We start from the raw sequence: 19095 nt of genomic DNA, 5'->3' as shown, positions 1-19095 counted from the left end.
CATACCACCTTTCATATAAAGTCAAGAAGCTCAAGTGTGACAATCATAATTTTCTGGTAAAATACTGATGATAGTACTTCTCTTTTTGTACCACAAAATATTCAAATCATGCACTTCTGAAGTGGAAACATGGATATAGAAAGGGATGAAGCAGATTACCAGGCCACATGATCTTTGCAACTTAGGAAATAAAAGAAAAGTGTGAGGAATGATTAAGTTCATATTGATCTAGACTTAAAAAAATTTTAAATCCAAGAACGTATTTTTTAAAAGTATGGCTTGCACCAAATCTATTCAAGACTATTTACAATATATTAAAATAACCCATTTCAACAGTGTGGAAATTCTTTTCCACTAAAAACCTAATAGGTTATACAGCAAGTTGGTTAATGTCTTTCTGCAGACTATGTCCTTCTATTGTAAGCAAAAAAGGCCAGGGCTTACAAAGTACCCATTTTGGGTGCAAAATTAGCTTTCCAGTTACTGTGATTCCAAACACACTAACTTACTCAAACTTCCACTAAAAGAATAATCCTTTGATGATTTTAAGTTATGATGTTCTAAGTTTTATCTGATGACAACGCCAGGCTTTTTGGTTCCATAATTCTATTTGTAAAAGATCTATGAACATTAAAACGGCTTCAAGAAACCTAAGAATTTGGGGATTTAGATTTCAGTAATATGATCACAATATATTTTTCTTATTGGTAAAACTTTACAGAAATGTACTTTTTAATCTGTAAATCTATATGGTACATTTCATCAAAAACCCAAATATTTTAAGCCGTTACTCTTGAATGTCTTTGGTTAGTTCAACTCTCCAGATTTACACAGGAGGACCAAAATAATTGATATACATAATGTTCATTTATAATGATGTGTGTGTTTCACAATTGCCAATTAAGTACATAAAACTACTAAATGACTACAAAGCAAGCAAAGATGACCACTTCTCAGAATAGAATTTTAGAAGTAAAAGGAACCTGAGATTACTTAGTTCTACACCCTCATTTTATAAGACAGGAAACGGAGATATTAACTTGCTATAGTCACATTCAGAGCAGCAGAGTTTGTCCTAAAACACAGGTCTCCCTATGATTTCATCCTTTCCTCAGTCTGTTATTAAGATCTCCATTCCTGGCTGACTGTAATGAAAAAAAGAAGGAAAAGAAGGCAGAAAGGAAAAGAGAAAGAGAGAGAGATGGCAGGGGAGGACAGGTGAAGAGAAAGGAAGGGACAGAGAAGGAAAGAACTCTTGCCCCTTTCTCAAATTTTATAACACCTTTCTTCAAAAAAGAAATAACAAAGACCTGTCAGTCTTTCTGCTGGTTCTATTTCCTAACATTCCACTGCTAAGCTAAATAACTTGAAATTGTGATTCAATAAGTCCTTAATTACATTTTTTCTTCCTTGGTTCTTCTCAGAGGTGTTTTATATAGACAATAATTCTTGTACCTCTTTGATGGAGATCCTGTTTTGCCACTGAATGCTGAATAAGGATTATAAATGATAATGAAGTGACTGGACAAAGTGGGTTGAATGTCTGCAACATACCTAAGGCTTAGGGCTACGGAAAAACAAAAACAAAAACACAAAACTGTACAATATCACCACTTCGTGGACCATTAGCTTGATTTGGATTTTAATGCCATATTGATGACATAATCTGTCTGCAAGTAATCTAAAAGAAGCCTAGATTTTTTTTTCTACTGTCAATCAGAATGCCATTCAGGTAAAAGAACTAGTGCTTTCAGTTCTGTTTTGTCAAGGAAAACCTTCGGCCTATATACATAATACCTTCTTTGGTACCGTACCTTGATCTATTATCCTCATTGTAATGTTCGATAACAGTATTTAAGAAAATTGTGTGTGTGTGTGTGTGTGTGTGCGTATGCACACATATACACAAGTTTCCTTTGCTTGTCATTAACATAAACAATCTCAAGAATTTCTTGTACTTGGAATGTGTTGAATTTGAAGAATTTCATGGAGACATGAGATAGTACATCATAATACCTCAGAACCTCTACCATGACTACATCAATAAAATCAATAAAAATATACCTTTTACCTAACATTATTCCCCAACAGAAGTGCTGAGAATAAGCTTAATTATCAGAGATATCTACTTGATCATGGAATAATTTTTTTTTTGAAGGGTACAGTGAGAGGGGTCAGCCCTTACCTATGATTTCATTAACATAGTGTGAGGGAATTCTTTCATATTTATAAATTTGCATTTCATCTCTAACTTGGAGACTTAGAAAGTTGCCTAGGACACTGAGAGGATATAATTTACCAATGGTCAGAAGGTTAGTAGGTGCAAGAAAAAAGATCTGAACTCAGGTCTTCCTGATTCAATGCTGAACAATTTTTGTTACGCCATATTGCTTCTCTGTTACTCCCTGAAGTAACTTTAAATATTGTCAAACATCTTAAAATAAACCTACTTAGCTTTTAAAATTAAGAGATATAGTAGTGAATTCAAGGTTAAAAAAAATACCAAGACATTTCTTTAATTCATCCTGAGATAAAATCTTCCCTAACCAACATTTTTAGGTAGGCTAATATTTGATAGCCTTTTCTTCCTCATATCTCTTCATTTTTCAAACCCTATACCCCAAAAATGTCTAGAATAAACATGGTAATTTCTAGGTTCGTTAGCATTTTCTTCTTCAGATAGTGACCAGGTGGTAATATATGTTTCCTTGTCCACAAATTCAGACCTGTAGGTCTTGTATGGCATAGCCTCAATAATTCTGTTAAGCTAATTAACGAGTTTACCCCTCTTTCAATTTGTATAAGGTCTTTTTAGAAGTACAATATATTCACTTGTAGAAAAAAATTGATTGAAAGGAATTAATTCCTCTGCCTACCTATAGGGCTAATTCTAGCAGTAATGTGAGTGAATTAATAATAGTATTTCCATAATGTAAAACCTTTCAATCACACTGTTTAAGTGTTCTTGGTAGAACAGGGTGGGAAAATTCAGTAAGAACATACTGGATATGGGCAGGGGAAGAAAGGATGGGAACTGGTTGCTTGAAAATCAAACAGGAAGTCAACAAGCATTTACTAAGGACTTACCATGTTCCAGACATTGCTAAATTCTGGGAATAAAAAAAGGAGGGGTGAGGAAATAGTTCTTGCTCTCAGGGAGTAAATGTTCTAATGGGTCTCCTCCTCCCAACATGTAAATAAAGATATCTAGATGATATATGCAGAGTAGATGAAGGCAATCTGAAATTCACAGCTAGGGGACTGGGAAAAGCCTCCTGCAGAAAACAAGATTTGAGCTGTCTTTTTTTTTTTTTCCCCCAGCCAAAGACAAGGTTTATTAGAACATCCATCATATTGGGCAGACTCTTAAGGAGTCTGAACATTAGTGAGCTATTGGCTAGATTGTAAGAATCTGAGCAGTTGCTAGGTTATAAGTATCTGAGCACCTTCATGGAGACAAAAATGGACCTTATACACAGAAAGAATGTGGGAGGGATCTAGGAGTGGCCAAGTAGTTTGGGTGACTGGAGGAGGGGTGTAAGGAGGATCTGGATGGGAGTGGCCAGAACTCCTGGGACCTGGATTAGGTGGCCAAGGGAGAATGGAGCCTAGCTAGGGTTGAGGGTGGGAAATGGCTGGGGGCCATAGGGCAGAATGACAATAGAGGGCTCGGCTAGGTTATGGGAGATTGGGTGTAGCCACGATGAAAGGCCAGTTGATGGGACTATAGCCTCAGGCAAATGCTAGAGATTTGGCCACGTGGGAAAGTCCAGGGTTCTTCCTTTTTGGGGTCTAGCTCCCATCCTCATCATCCCCTCCTCAAACAAATGGGACCTAAATTCTTTTGGGGTAAAGGGCGAAGGTCTTAGCTTCTGAAACTGCTTCCTGCTGGCAAGGGGCATAGAGCTATTCTTTCCTTGAGGGGGCTCGAAAGAGGAGGTTGACTAGAACAGAGCACAGGCTGCATCCAGGGAACTACTGGGGAGGCATTGGATGGTAACTGCTGTTTGCTACCAACTGTAGGTGAATGGCCTGTAGTCTGGGAGGCACAAATCTTCAGTCCTGCCTGGTGAAGAGCCTGGTATTAGGCAGTTTTTCCCAGTGCAGGGAACCATATGATGAGGTCTAGAGGTTTAGGGGTGCTGGGACCCCAAGATCACGACACACAGGTCCTACCTGAAAGAATTCGACCCAAGTCTTCTTTCAGCCAAAGACAAGGTTTATTAGAACATCCGTCGTATTGGGCAGACTCTTTAGGAGTCTGAACATTAGTGAGCTATTGGCTAGATTGTTAAGAATCTGAGTAGTGGCTAGATTCTTAGAATCTGAGCCTTGAGCTGAGTGTTAAAGGAAACCTGAGAAACTAGAAGGTGGAGATGAGGGGACAATATTCCAGGTACAGAGACAGACTGTACAAAAGCACAGAGATGTAAGATGGAGAGTCAGGTCTGAGGAACTTAAAGTAAGCCAAAGTAGCTTGACTGAAGCATATGTGAAGAGGAAACAAAGTGCTCAGAAGGCTGAAAATGCAGGCAAGATTATGAAGAGCTTGAAATGCCAAACTGAGGACTTTCTATTTGATCCCTGAGGAAACAAGAAGCCACGGGAACTCCTTGAGTAAGAACGTGACAAGGTCAGATCTGTGCTTAAAAATAAACTCATCTGCTGAGTGAAGTGAGCAGACCCAGGAGAACACTGTACACAGTAACAGCCACATTGTGTGATGACTGACTTTGATAGACTTAGCTCTTCTTGGCAATGCATCTCCAAAAGATTCATGATAGAAAGTGCTATCCACATACAGAGAAAGAAGTAGGGAGTCTGAATGCAGATCGAAGCATACTATTTGCTCTCTTTTTTTTTTGTTTCTTGTGCTTCTTCCCATTTGTTGTAATTCTTCTTTACAACATGACTAATGTGAAAACATGTTTAATAAGAATGCATATGTAGAGCCTATATCAGATTGCATGCTGTCTTGGGGAGGGGTGAGGTGAGGAAGGCGGAGAAAAATTAAAACTCAAAAGCTTATGGAAGTGAATGCTGAAAACTAAAAATAAATAAATTTAAAAAAATAATAATAATAAACTCACCTTGGCAGCTGAATGGAAGATGGACTGGAATAGGGAAAGACTTTAGTAAGTGAAATCAATAGGAAGTCTACTGCAGTAGTCCAATGAAAGAACAAAATGACAGGGGGAAAATAAGGGGAAACAATTTGGGATGATAAGGAAAATGCATAGGAGAGTGAACATTCTGCAGGATGGATCAGACATAGCACAAACATAGAAGAATATCCTTCTTAACTGAGCAAATATATAATGAATCTGCTATGCTCACACTGGTTTCAAGTATCTGGGTAGAGAGGAACTTAGAAATATATTTAAAATATAGCCTTCAACATTTTACAAAAGTATAATACGGTACTTCAAATGAATTTCTAAAGCCCCACTAGATATCCCCGTCTAGGTATCTTAGTGGTACTACTTGTTCAGCATACCTAGAATAGCATTTATTATCTTAAATTTCTTTCACTTCATGACTTCCCTATCATTGCCAAAAGCAAAACCATTCTTTCATACACCCTCCTTTGTGTGATTTCCTATTCATCTTTAAGGCCTTCTTTCCCTTTCCTTTGCTTCTTCTCATATCTAGTCAGTTAATACATCCTGGTGACTCTTATTCATTGCCTCTTAACAGGGCTCTGCACTTGACTCTTCCCCTTTCCCCACCCCAACACACAAGGCAGTGAGGTGGCACAGTGGATACAGCACTGAGCTTGGAATTAGGAAGACTCATCTCCCTGAGTTCGAATCTGGCATTAGATTCTTACTAGCTGCATAACCCTGGGTAAGTCATTTAACCCTGTTTGCCTCAGTTTCTTAATCTGTAAAATGAGCTGGAGAAAGAAATGGCAAATCACTCCAGTATCTTTGCCAAGAAAACTCCAAATGGGGTCGTGAAGAATATTGGCAAATTCATTTTCCTAATCCATAGATCTGATTGTGTCATTCCAATACTGAGTTATATTCAATATTTCCATGCTTTGTCCTAAATCAAGCCCAGAGTCCTTACTTTGATATTTAATGTCCTCCAAAATCTGGCTATCAAAAATCTTTTCAACTGTAACTCAAAATATTCCTGGCCAAATGAGATTACTTGTTATTCCCTGGATAAATTCTATGGCAATGGCATTTTCTTTTTCTTTTGCAGAGTTGAGGGGAACCTTATAATTTCATTAGCACTGGGAATCCCTTATGTGGAATCTCACTCCACAGATAAAGATCTGCAACTCCATCTATAATTTATGTTCTTAGAAAGTTTCCTGGAGTACTGAGTAATTGTGACATTAGTATGTATAGGAGGAAAGATTAAAAACCAAGTTTTCCACACTCAGTAGCTGACCTATGCCATACTGCCTCTCTGTTACACTGTACCTTTACTCATACTTTTCCATGTACCTGGAATGACCTCTTTCTGCCATCCCCAAATTCTACCTATTTATATCCTATCTTTTTATATCAATGTCATGCCACCTTCTCTGCTGAGGTAGAAGTGATTGATCTCTGAATAAGAGAAGGTCAAACCTAGCAATGGCCTTGGAAATCATCTTGCCCAATTCCCTACTTACACAATTGAGAAAGCTGAGACCCTGAGAGGATAAATGCTAGTTAAGGGCCAAACCTGGAATTTAAAACCAGGTCTTTTGATTTCAAGTCCATTGTTCTTCCTGCTATGTTTCTTTCTCCATAATACTTTTATAGACTTAGTTTACATTCTATTGTACTTATTTTCCCCTATGTATTGTAATCTTGAGTGTAATGACCTTACATTTTACAAATATGTTCATATACATATATACACATACATATACATATATAGAAATGTACATATACATATATAGAAATGTACATATACATTCCACTTTATATACATATATATTTGTATCTCCCTCAGTACCTAAAGCTGTACCTAATGCACTGAGTATATGCTTCATGGGTCCAATAAATCAATGCTCATATGCCTCATATTTAGCAATGTGTTATTATTACTAAACCCTATATTATATCTCTGTAATATTTAATACATACCTCCTCACTAAATATTTGTGGAATCAATTCAACAGGCATTTACTGGATATCTACTATAAGCCAGATACTATGCTAGGAGTTGTGAATACAAAGACAAATCGAAACTGCTCATTGGGCATACCCCCCAAGAAGCTTGCTCCGTGGAGGTGGGGAAATAAGGTAAGTATATATGGAGGAAAAACAAAGTTAAAGTTTTTTGAGGGGCAGACAACACCCAAAACTGCAGAATGAACTTCTGAGTGCAGAAAATGGGACAGACTCAAAAGACAGTGTGAAGGAAGAACTAGCAAGTATTGACAAACGAATATAGGGTTATAGAAAAAGAGTCAGGAATACTTTGAGATTGCAACCTTGTTTGACTGGAAAAAAGTTGGTAACTTCAAAAGAACAAGAGAAATTAAAAAGAGGTATAGATTTGGAAGAAAAACAATTCCATTGTGGACATGTTGATTTTGACATGTTGATAGGACATCTAGTCGGAAATGTCCAAAAGGTAGTTGGTAATACAAGCCTGGAGCTCAGTAAGGAGATTGGATATACAGATTTGGGATAATCTACATAGAGAAAAGAAATGAATCCTTGGGAGATGATGAAATCCCTAAAAATAAAGTAGTAAATAGTAACACTTTTACATCTCAAGAGTCAATGGAAACAGAGTAAGTTCCTCAACCAAACATTAAATGAAAGAAATTATTAGCTGTCCAAGAGATTCTATTTCCTTTGCAATGGCATCCTAAAATGTACCCAAATGCTATTATTATCCCCACGTATCCAAAACTAGTCCATTCAAGAGCTGTGGTTATAGTTGGGTCCAAGAGCCAACCTCCAGTGCCTTCTGAATTCTCCTCTCATTTAATTTCAATGGCTTTCCCAAGACAACTTCTAATTGTTTACAAGCCTACCACTTTTTTTTTTTTTATTGCAAGGTGTTCCCAAAACCTACCCAAACAACTGAAGCCTAGTATTTTTTTCAGAACTACAGAGGAACTATTTTTCAGCTTAAAAAAATTGAATATATTAAATTATAATTTATAATTTTTAAATTAAATTATAATTTAATGAAGTGATAAATTAAATTATAATATATTAATATTATTATGACTAATAAAGGATAACATAAGCACAAAGGAAAAGTATCCTTTTACAAAAGAATGACAGTATATTCCCTCCAAAAAAAATTTTTTTTAAAAAACGTATCCTGTGTCTTTCTAAGACATTTACTACTTGTTTAATTTCAGCAACAAAGAACTCTCTTTGAAGACAGTAAGATGGCCTGGTTCTTTTATGAGCATTTTATAAAGTGGTACGATACTTTCTTACAGCAGATAGTCACAGGTCCCTGCTGTGAAGGTTAATTTAAGTCTCTTAGGTTGTTGATATACATTAAAAGAGAATACAAACCATACATAACTTCCTTAGAATCAGATAGTTTTTACTTTTTCATAATCATGTTATGTTTTTCCTTGTTAATCCTTTTCAAATGAGAAGCTGATAAAAAGAGGAATCATTTCCATTTGGTCTGCTTTATACAATATCCAACATAATGGCATGTGATTTTAATTGTTTAGTAAGTAATACTCAACATTATAATTTAGACTATGAACATAGCCATATGTAAAGCAATGGGTTATATCATTATTCTGCTTGACCTGGTAGTTTTCCTCACATCTTTTCCTTATGCATTCAGGAAGAAGACACTACAAATGCTTCTCTAATATTTTTAGATATTCATTTTGTGGTATGAAACAAGAATCAATTGCCATTATCTGTTCAACTCCTACCATCCTTTAATGTCTAACTCAATTGCAATATCCCTGTGAAGTTTTCTCTCATACCCTTGATTGCTCATGATCTTCCACCTAAGATCTCACAGAGTGCTTTGTTTCATTGCAAACACTCCTTGACAAGAGGTGGGAAGTAATTAGGAATTTGTTTATAGCATAGAACTATTTATTGTGAATTATGAAGTTATCTTTGGAATGGTCTATACTGACATCATATCTTTAATCAACTTAGTCTCAATGGATAACAGTCTTAGAAATTTTATTTTGTTGTGAGGGTTAATATATGATAAGAGATGACCATTTGTTAGTCTGGAGGTTTTTAGCAACTGGCTAGTGTTGTTTTTCTAGGAGTTTGAGTAAACTACCATGTATTAATTATCTATGAGGAAATCTAGGATATAATTATTTTCTAGCTTTCTAATGGTAGATGTTTACACCAAGATGTGTTTAGACTCTTGGAGAAGAAGACAAAAGGAAGAAAGGGATACTGAGTAAATTTTTAAAAGCCTGGTAAACTTTATCGTTGCAACATCATGAGAAGAATAACAATAACTTAGCCTCAAGCATAATTAGTGAAACTTGCTATTTGAAGTAAAATCTTATGGGACGATAATTGATATTATTCTGAGTATGATTCCAGACATGACTGTCAAGAAATGATAGGGAGCCAATCATCCATAAGGCCAGCAGTCCTACGAGGTGACATCTGTGAACTGCAGGTGGAGTTTTGTCTCAGGGAAAACTAGGAGGGGCAACTTTTGGCATGGGCTGAATTAGGACCTTCCTGACTTGATTTCCCTGAAGTGACATTTCCTCTGGAATGGAAAGTATTCCCAGCTGACTAAAATTCTAAGCTTGGATGTGACATTCTGTAAATAAAATTGGCTGCCTATATGATTCTTGCCTGGAATGGACAAAAAGTTAGAAGAACATTGTTCCTTTTAAGACAAATTTCTATAATGATGGCATATGAAGACATGCACACAATATTAAATCTTTATTTCATACGTTAATGCTGAAATACATTTGAGCCTTCATAACAAGATGCAAGTGTGTAAGATTCAACCAACAGAACCTACTTTACTGAAGCTAAAGCTTAAATACTTTGGCCACATATTGAGAACACAGAACTCACTGGAAAAGACCATGATGTTGGGAAAGACTGAAGGCAAAAGGAAAAGGGGACAGCAGAGGATGAGATAGATATATAGTGTCACAGAAATAAGGAACGTGAAGTTGCTGTCTGTTGACTTTGAGAGGACAGAAGGGCCTGGAGTGCTATGGTCCATCGGGGTCATGAAGAGTCGGATAAGACTGAACAATAACAAAACTGATTTCATGATTCTGTTACTTTATTTATAACAAGCATAAAATATGAGTATATAGAAAAAACTGTTATTTAAAAATAAATGTTTATGTCAAGTTTGCAAGAGAGTCCCTCTCGCAAGAAATTAAATTATCATTCTCAAACTAAACTAAAGAAACAATGCATTCATGCAAATAAGAGAAGAGAATTTTTAAAACAGAAATTACAAGTGTTAAAATCCAGAAAAGGGTAAGGATAAGGCCTAGACCTATGATTTCATTATTACAGAGGGGAGGAACCTTCCTATATCAATGAAAGTCAACACATTTTCTGAAATTGAGAGTGCCTTGAACACTGAAAAGTGAGGTGTCTTGTGCAGGATCACATAGAGCCACTATGTGTCAAGAGGCAGAACTCAAGTCCAGAGCTTCCTCGATTTGAGTCTAACTCCCTGTTGACTCCATCACACTACTTCTTCAAATGTAGAAAAAAATGGCATAAAAATAGAAGATATATGATATTTTCCCCTCCCTTTTATTTTACCTGTAGAGTAAGACTCTTAACTGCATTCCATACTATCCCAATAAACTCTTTCATTCTTTCCTCAGGACTCTTGCTGGTTTCAGTTGTACTCATCATGGCTTTCATTGGTACTGACAATGGTCGTGATTCTAAGGAAAAGAGAAAATTTTTATTTGTCTGAAATATGTTTTGTAAGCTCAGAGATATATGCTGAATTTTTTTTCAAGATATCTTTCCTGGAAACTATGAAATTCAGTACTTTATAACCCAAAAGGGCCTATCGTGGCAAATGTTGGGTCTTAATTGACATTTGTAACATTTGGTACAATACAGAATTCAAACTAAATAACACCTAAATTCATTCAACATTGTCATGAAAAGAGCTATTCACATAAGTGAATTTTCCTAATTATTAAAACTTGCCCTTTTATAGTTCAAGGATTCTTTTAGTTTAAACATGTTCTTCAGAAAATATCCCAAAATGTATCAATATGTTCCCCTGATTTATAAAATAGTATAATGGGAGAGAAGGAGGAAGGGAGGGAGTGAAGGAAGGAAGGAAAGGAGGGAGGAAAACATTTGTTAAACTCTATGTGCTAGGCATTGTGCTAAGGGGAGGGGAAAAGGATGGGTGGGGAGGAAATACAAATACAAACAAAAAGACAATCCTAGCACTCAAGGAACTTACATTCTAATGGAGGAAAGACAACATATAAAAAGAGAACTGAAAAGGGGAAAAAGGAAAACACTTATAAGGGTAACACTTCTAGGTATAAGCTACTGAGTCTTGGTCTCCTGCAATGCTGCCTGTAGGTTTTTAGCTCATTTTCAAGAGCACATTCTGCGCATGAACAGTCCTGACAGATTCCACAGTTACGGGGGGTAATGTATAGTGCTCAGCTACATAAGTTCCAAGAGGGGAATATTGGGAACGATGACTCTTATGCCTTGAAAAGTATTTCTTTTCAAAGAAACCTATACCTCTATTGCTTGGAAATCCTGGTCTAAGATTAAAAAAAAAAAAATCAGAGCCAATTTAAATTCTGTGGCAACCAGAACCCACAGTAGTGGCAATGGTGTGGTACTGTAGAGACACATACCCCCCCCAATGGCCCATCACCGTGATGGAGTTGGAATCTGGGACCCCAAAAGGAAAAAACCTGGACTTTCCCACAGGGCCAAATCTCTGGCATTCCCGAGGCTATAATCCCATCAACTGGCCTTTCATTGTGGCTACACCCAATCTCTCCTCCATTGTTTTACCTCCCTATGGCCCCCGGCCATTTCCCACACTTAATCCTAGCTAGGCTCCATTGTCCAGGTCCCAGGAGTTCTGTTCACCCCAGTTTACTGGCCACTCCCATCCAGATCTCCTTAGACCTCTCCTCCAGTCACCCCAAACTACTTGGCCACTCCTAGATCCCTCCCACAGTCTTTCTGTATATAAGGTCCATCCTGTTTCCATGAAGATGCTCAGATTCTTAAAATCTAGCCACTGCTTAGATTCTTATAATCTAGCCACTGCTTACCCATGTTCAGACTCCTTAAGAATCTGCCCAATATGATGAATGTTCTAATAAACCTTGTCTTTGGCTGAAAGAAAGCTTGGGTTGAATTCTTTCGGGCAGGACCCATGTGGTGTGATTTTGGGGTCCCAGCACCCCTGAACCCCTAAACTGCATCAACCGCATCTCCCATGCTTTTCTCTAAATTGTCTGCTGTTAGAGTAACTTCTTAGAAGGTACAAGCCTGCAATTGGGCTGGAGGCAGAGGCATCACAGTGTGGTGAAATGGAAAGAAAACTGCTTGAAATCTACATCTGGGTCTGAGTTAAATCACTTCCTGGCTATATGTCCACAGGCAAGATACTTAACCTCCCTGAACCTCAGTTTCTCCATCAATAAAAGGGAGATGATACCTGCCTCAAAAGATGGTTTAGAGAAAGAAAGTTAGGCCTAGAGTCAGGAAGACTTATCTTTCTGAGTTCAAATATGACCTTAGACACTTATTAGCTGTGTGACCCTGGGCAAGTCACTAAACCCTGTTTGCCTCAATTTCCTCATCTGTAAAGTGAGCTGGAGAAGAAAATGGCAAACCACTCCTGCATCTTGCCAAGAAAACCCCAAATGGGGTCATGAAGAGTCAAACACGACTGAAAACCGACTGAACAACAAAAATATTATAACTTTTTCTGATGACTCAGGTTTTCCAACAAGAATATCAATGATTTTCCTGGAATAATTCAATTCAATCTAAATCATGACATATATATTATGAGAACTGCACTGTACTAGATGCTAGAGACATAAAGATAAAAATAAAGCAGTATCTGTTTCAAGGATCTTATACTCTACTGGCATTAGACATTGATAATTGATCTCATTGACAGTTTAAATATATAGGGCTGCTTTCACCTATAAACAACACCCAACATTGATAGGCTTTCTAGGGTCTGGTATCTGCCTTTTAGGATTTTCTGTGAAGTCCCTTAGCAAGACTGAACTAAATTAAAAAGAGATCAGGGCATATACATTTTGCTTTAAGCATGGGACTATGTTTATTTAAAGTAGGAAACACCCTAACTAGCAAATTAGTGTCCAATAGTTCTTCTCTGAGACTAAACCTCTTAAGGCAAAGGTGGTTTTAATGGTTTTTTCAGCATTAAATCAAATGTTAATCTACTTTATGGTAACTGAAAAACATTTTGAAATTAAGTCCAATTCCATATTTTAAACTTAACAGAAATTTCATAGAAAGAGGAAAACTGAAAAGCGATAATTCTTCAACATGTTAAATTAATTTTCCACTTTCTATAGAGTATGTTTCCTTTCTTATACGTCAGTTTAATTTCATCTGGCTCACAAGGCAAGTACAAAGAGGAGATCTGATTTACACTGAGGGGAGAGAAATGGAATATATCTATAATGGCTGCCTTAATCTTTAATTTTAGAAAAAAATTTTTAACATTTGAAAAAATGAACAACAAAGTTTTTACAATATCCTAGGAATTCTTGGCTACATGATGATGGCTGTCTTTTACAACATAATGATCCTGATCACTAGATTTTCGGTAAAAGACAAAGAAATCTGTTAATTTCACAAAAGAACAGTGATACACATAGTTAAGTGTTTCTGGATAGTTAAGTGATTCACAGTTAAGTGATTCTGGAACTACATCTGCATTCATCATCATGCAAAGGAACCATGTGTATTGTGTGTATTGTAGAGTCTAGTATAACATAATAATTCTCATACACAAATTAGAAGTCTTAAAAAGCCTTGAGCTACATATAGAAGAGCCACATGTGGTATCACTGTAAAAGAATAATTATTCTTCTAAATTTGTGATTTAGCCTACAGAATTACAAAATCATCAAGGAAGAAAAATATTTTTCCCATTTAGAAACAACTTCATAAATATTATTTCTTTTTAAACATGTCCAATTATTATTGGCAAAATGCCTGTGATAAGTTCTAACCTATTTTTTTTTAAACATAGCTCTTTCTTCTTACAGGTTTGGAATAGATTTTGCTTTCAAATATTTTGTATTTTATAACATTTAATGAGAGACAAATGGCTGACATTAGAATGGTATTTTTGAAAAGAAATTATAACAAAGTCTACAAGAAGGTATTACATAGGCAGGCAAGTGCTATGCAAAGGATCTCTTATAACTCTGCCAGTCTTTATCCATAACACTCATCTTATTCAAACTCTATACTATTCCTAAGCAATGACTTCCAGCTGTGTCTAAATGTCTGGTAGATTTATAATATTTCTACTAAGGATTGCAGTGCCATCATTTTAAAAAATGCAGCAGTCAAGAAAACGTCATATTTATTGACTGACAAGAGCTAACCAAAATCACCATTAAAAAAAAAGGTTTTTAATCTCTTTTGTGTTTATATTGCCTAAATTTCCTCTAAAACCCACTCCTCCCTCTCCTGATAGCCATCTTAAAAAAAAATTCAGCAAAACTGATCAATATATCAAAAACCATAATAATGTCCATATCAATTGATCCCTCCCCCTACCTCTACAAAGCTGGGCTAGTTGGCACAATGGATAGAGCACCAGGCCTAGACTCAGGAAGACTCACCTTCCTAAATTCAAATCTGGCCTAGATACTTACTAGCTGGGTGACCCTGGATAAGTCATTTAACTCTGTTTGTTTCATTTTCCTCATCTGTAAAAGGAGCCAAAGAAGGAAATGGGAAATCACTCCAGTATCTTTACCAAGAAAACCAGACACTATTGAAAACTGATCAACAAAAAAAATGCTGCAAAGGCCCTGCCACCCTCTCACAACTCTGCAAAAAGGTGGTAAATGTTTGTTTACTCATCAAAGGCAAGGAACTAAAGAATGGAATAGAACCGGGGTAGGGATTGCACCAGAACTAAAGGAAAGAGGACTGGGATCCAGCTGGTGTCAGTCCTGACTCTCCAGAGCTACTTAGGGAAAAGATACGAGGCTTGTGAAGAGCAAATTCCCCAACACAGGACAAGGCCGGGACAGTCTTGGGTCCAAAGACTCCATTTTTAATGGCAGCGTGGTTTCAAACGCATCCTATTATATTCTTTGTTTAAAGGTCCTTCAGGTAGCAAGGTGTGATGGAATTAAAACTTGTCTCCTCTATACGAAACCAAAATTATCTTAGGAAAGTATTAGCATGTCCATTTTTATCAGATGTTCTTTTTGTCCAGGTTCACAGTCTTCTTCCCTAATCTACCAGCTAGAAAATAACTTGCAGAAATGAAAACCTTCTTCATGTTTCTCAGGATTAAATAAATAATATCCATTAAAACGTAAATTCCTTGTGGCAGGAACTGTTTTTCCCATTTCTTTGTATCTCAAGCACAGTATTTGGTAAAGAGCAAGTAATTAAATGTTTCATGATTGATAAAATAACCTTATAGAAACAAATATATTAACATCCACACAAATGATTCTTTCTCCTTGAACTTCCTATTCTAGATCTAAGGATAACTCAATAAGAAGTAATCTTTCTTGATTAATTACTTCTAATAGATCATAAAATTAACCCATGGTCTAAATCTAAACAGAGCAGATACCATAATTAACTTAAGAGTATCACTTTAGCACTACATTTCAATCAATACTTGACACCACTACTTTTTTTTTTTTCATTTTTCAGGGTTGACCTGAAATCTGGTAGCAATTAAAGAAATAGTATGTCATCAAAAAGCAATCCTTGTTTTGAAGGTTCAGGTAATGATGTCAATGGTTAATTGGTATCAATAAGCGGGTATAATCGTATGTCATCAAATTCTGTCAATTGATACCAAATTACTGATATTCTTAAAGTTCAAAATCTCCAAAATGTCAAGGACATTCATTGGTGTCAAAGGGTCAAGAACATTTGTTCAGCTGTCAATGAAACAGTTTGGTAGTTAAGTGTAAATGTCTCTATGCTATGTTGAAGTTCTTTCTATCAGTTAACTTCCAGCTTTCACAGTAAAAACACTCTCATCAAAGAAAGTCATGCTCTAGTCCTGTTCAGCAATAGCAGACGACATTTGATATCAACTAAAAGAATTACTGCTATTAATACGCTTGACATTCCATTTAATCAGATTTTTAATTCCATGGAGAAGCACAGGACAAAAAACTAGAAATTAATGACCTTACTTCACCCAACATGACACATACTGATTATGTCAAAAGAGTTTCTAGCAACACTCCAATTGTATAAAGAATGCATCTTATATGTTTTTAAGTTCTATGAAAGAAAGCATTTTTTTTAAAGAGCATAGTTTTAAGATGAGGTACAACTAGAAAACTACAGGGGGAGGCCCATAACAGTTTTGTAGTGACTAGTTATATGTAGATAGCTGATGGGAAGATAAGGTTTGAAATAAGCTATATATTAACATAAAATAATATTACTTATTTTCTTACCTTTCCCACCTCCATCAACAAATCAACTAAGACTAAGAGAGTAAATATACTATTCTCCATCTCTACTCCTTCACCTCCACAAAGAAGAGAGGGAGTGGCATCTTTTTATCTTTTCCTTAGGGTCATGTTTACATTACATTACAATTATAAAGAGTTCAGTTTTGTTTCTGTTTTTAATTTCCATTTCCATTGCTGAAGTAGTATATATTGTTGTTCAGGTTGTGCTTATTCTACCTTTGATCAGTTTTATATGTCTTCTCACATTTCTCAGATTTATTAACATTCATTGTTTCTTCATATACTATAGTTTCTTTAGCCATCCCCTAATCTATTTTGTTTGCAGTTATTTGATACTACAAAGAATACTGTGATAAATATTTCAGTTATCTATGGGATCTATCTTTCAGTCTTCAAACTCCTTGGTGTATATGCCTAGCAGCAGGATCTCTAGGTCACAACATTTTAATTATTTTCTTAGCATAATTCCAAATTGCTTTGCAGATGTTCAGACCAATTTATAATTCTACCTATAGTCTCCAATGAGCCTGGTTTAGTTGTATAAGGTAAAATAATGTTACAGAGAACAATTAATTGCATAGTAAGAAAGTTAAAAATGTTATGAATACTTTATTAATATTACATTGGGATTCCACATTTTTCCATAGGATTTCATTATACTACATTAATGAATTACTGCAAAAAAGATGTTGATCATAGCAAAGCTAATACAAGATAATTCATAAAGAGAGAGGAAGAACAGCTAGGTGGCTCAGTGGATAGAACAACTGCGCGTGGAGTCAAGAAGACCTGAGTTTAAGGCCAGTCTCAACACGTAGTAGCTGTGTGACCTGGGTAAGTCATTTAACCCTGTTTGCCTCAGTTTCCTCATCAGTAAAATGAGCTGGAGAAAGAAATGACAAACTATTCTAGTATCTTTGCCAAGAATACCCTAAATGGGGTCAAGAAGGGTCAGACTGGACTCAAACAACTGAACAACAACAAAGGCAAATTATACCAAAATTTTACATATAAATTTTATCTCCCTCTGAATATAGCAGTCCTCTATACATAGGAGGCACTTAACATTTACAAAATTGCACATTATGTTCCTGTAGGCACTTAATAAATACTTGTTGATTTATGGAGTACAACAGTACATATACTACTTGTGATATATGTCTCTACACAAATGAACATATATAATTTGAAAAAAACAATTAAAAGTTAATTTTATACAAAATTAATATTCCTTAGAAAACTAATTTATTTTAAGCAATAATAAAGTAATTGATATACTTAATAGGAGAAATATCCCAAATTTCTGCCTCTACATGAAGATCTAATGTTTCTTATTCTTTGAGGGCCACACAAACCCAAAGATAAAGATATTAGGATTCCAGCATAAAACACTTCCTCCCTTAATGAAAATAACTACATCTTGCTGGCAAAAATACAATATTATGTCAAATCTTATTTACTGTTTTTATTTCGAGAATTTTTTTCCATAATATTCTGAAAGGAGGCAGGGTCAAGCTGCAGAAGTATGAAGCATTATATCATGTTTTAGGGAGTGATTCTTCTGAAGTACTTCCCAAAATAAAACATACCAATACAAACATTAAAACACAATTTCATAATTTAAAAAAAGCCTTAGTATTCTCTAGGGGTTAAAAGAAATTGTAAAACAACAACTGCTAAAGCTTGTCTAAAAATTCCCCATAATGTTGGAATTAACTTAAGATATAGAACTTGTCTTCCCTAACTGCCTCAGAAACTGATTTTGTGGATAAAAACCTATGAGAGAAGGAACTTCAGTTCAAATTCAGTTTCTTCCCTTTTCTATTTGTCACTCAGGGCAAGTCACCTCAATCAATTATTCAAGCATTTATTATTTGCACATGGGGGCATTTTGCCAAAGCCTTAAGGATAGGGAGATAAAATAGAAACAATCCATGCCCTCAAGGAGCTTTCATTCTATTGGAGACAAGAGTATAGTATAAGGGAGTGAGGTTCCATCCCACCTCCATCAATTAAAGTAATCACAAAAGGCCCCTCCTACACCTCAACTGAAGTCAATCAATCAAGAGGATAGAAAGTGTTAAGGAATTTTCCTACAATCACATAGGATTAGGAATTGAGAACCTAAAGAAGTATACCTTCAGCATTCTGCTCACTGGCCTATGGACAATAATGGAGTTCAGGGTGCACCCCAAGAATGTTGGGGTGCCACCAGAAATGAAGAATAGATGGGTGGATTCCAGTGTCCTGAAGAATTCATTCGGAGAGTCTCCAAGTTAAAGAAAGGCATTTACTGGGGTAATGCACCCAGCAGGCCTGCTTCCATAGAAAGCAGAGTAGGCCCCACTCCACTTGGGAGAGACAGAGCCCTAATAGGCTCTGCTCCATGTGGAAGAACATCAGTGGGCCCTGCTTCCCTATGGGAGGCAGAGAGGGCTCTGCTTCCCTATGGGAGG

General features: G+C 36.1%; 1 protein-coding gene across 4 annotated transcripts in view; it reads right to left on the bottom strand.

Annotated features, from left to right (window-relative positions):
• The window catches only part of VPS13B (vacuolar protein sorting 13 homolog B), a 1004773-nt gene that overhangs the window by 542298 nt on the left and 443380 nt on the right, over nucleotides 1-19095 (bottom strand). For 3 of the 4 annotated variants that reach the window (XM_027849971.1, XM_027849973.1, XM_027849972.1), the window contains exon 22: nucleotides 10722-10849. The exons of the other annotated variant lie outside the window; for it this stretch is intronic. In XM_027849971.1, coding sequence (XP_027705772.1) covers nucleotides 10722-10849 — 128 coding nt within the window. The remainder of the gene's footprint in view (nucleotides 1-10721; nucleotides 10850-19095) is intronic. 4 annotated transcript variants of the gene reach the window in all.

The sequence above is a fragment of the Vombatus ursinus genome, unplaced genomic scaffold, assembly GCF_900497805.2.
Source record: "Vombatus ursinus unplaced genomic scaffold, bare-nosed wombat genome assembly UNPS02008961.1, whole genome shotgun sequence".
In the NCBI taxonomy this organism is placed as follows: Eukaryota; Metazoa; Chordata; class Mammalia; order Diprotodontia; family Vombatidae; genus Vombatus; species Vombatus ursinus.
Note: the sequence above shows the minus strand (reverse complement) of the source record. Positions and strands in the feature narration are given on the sequence as shown.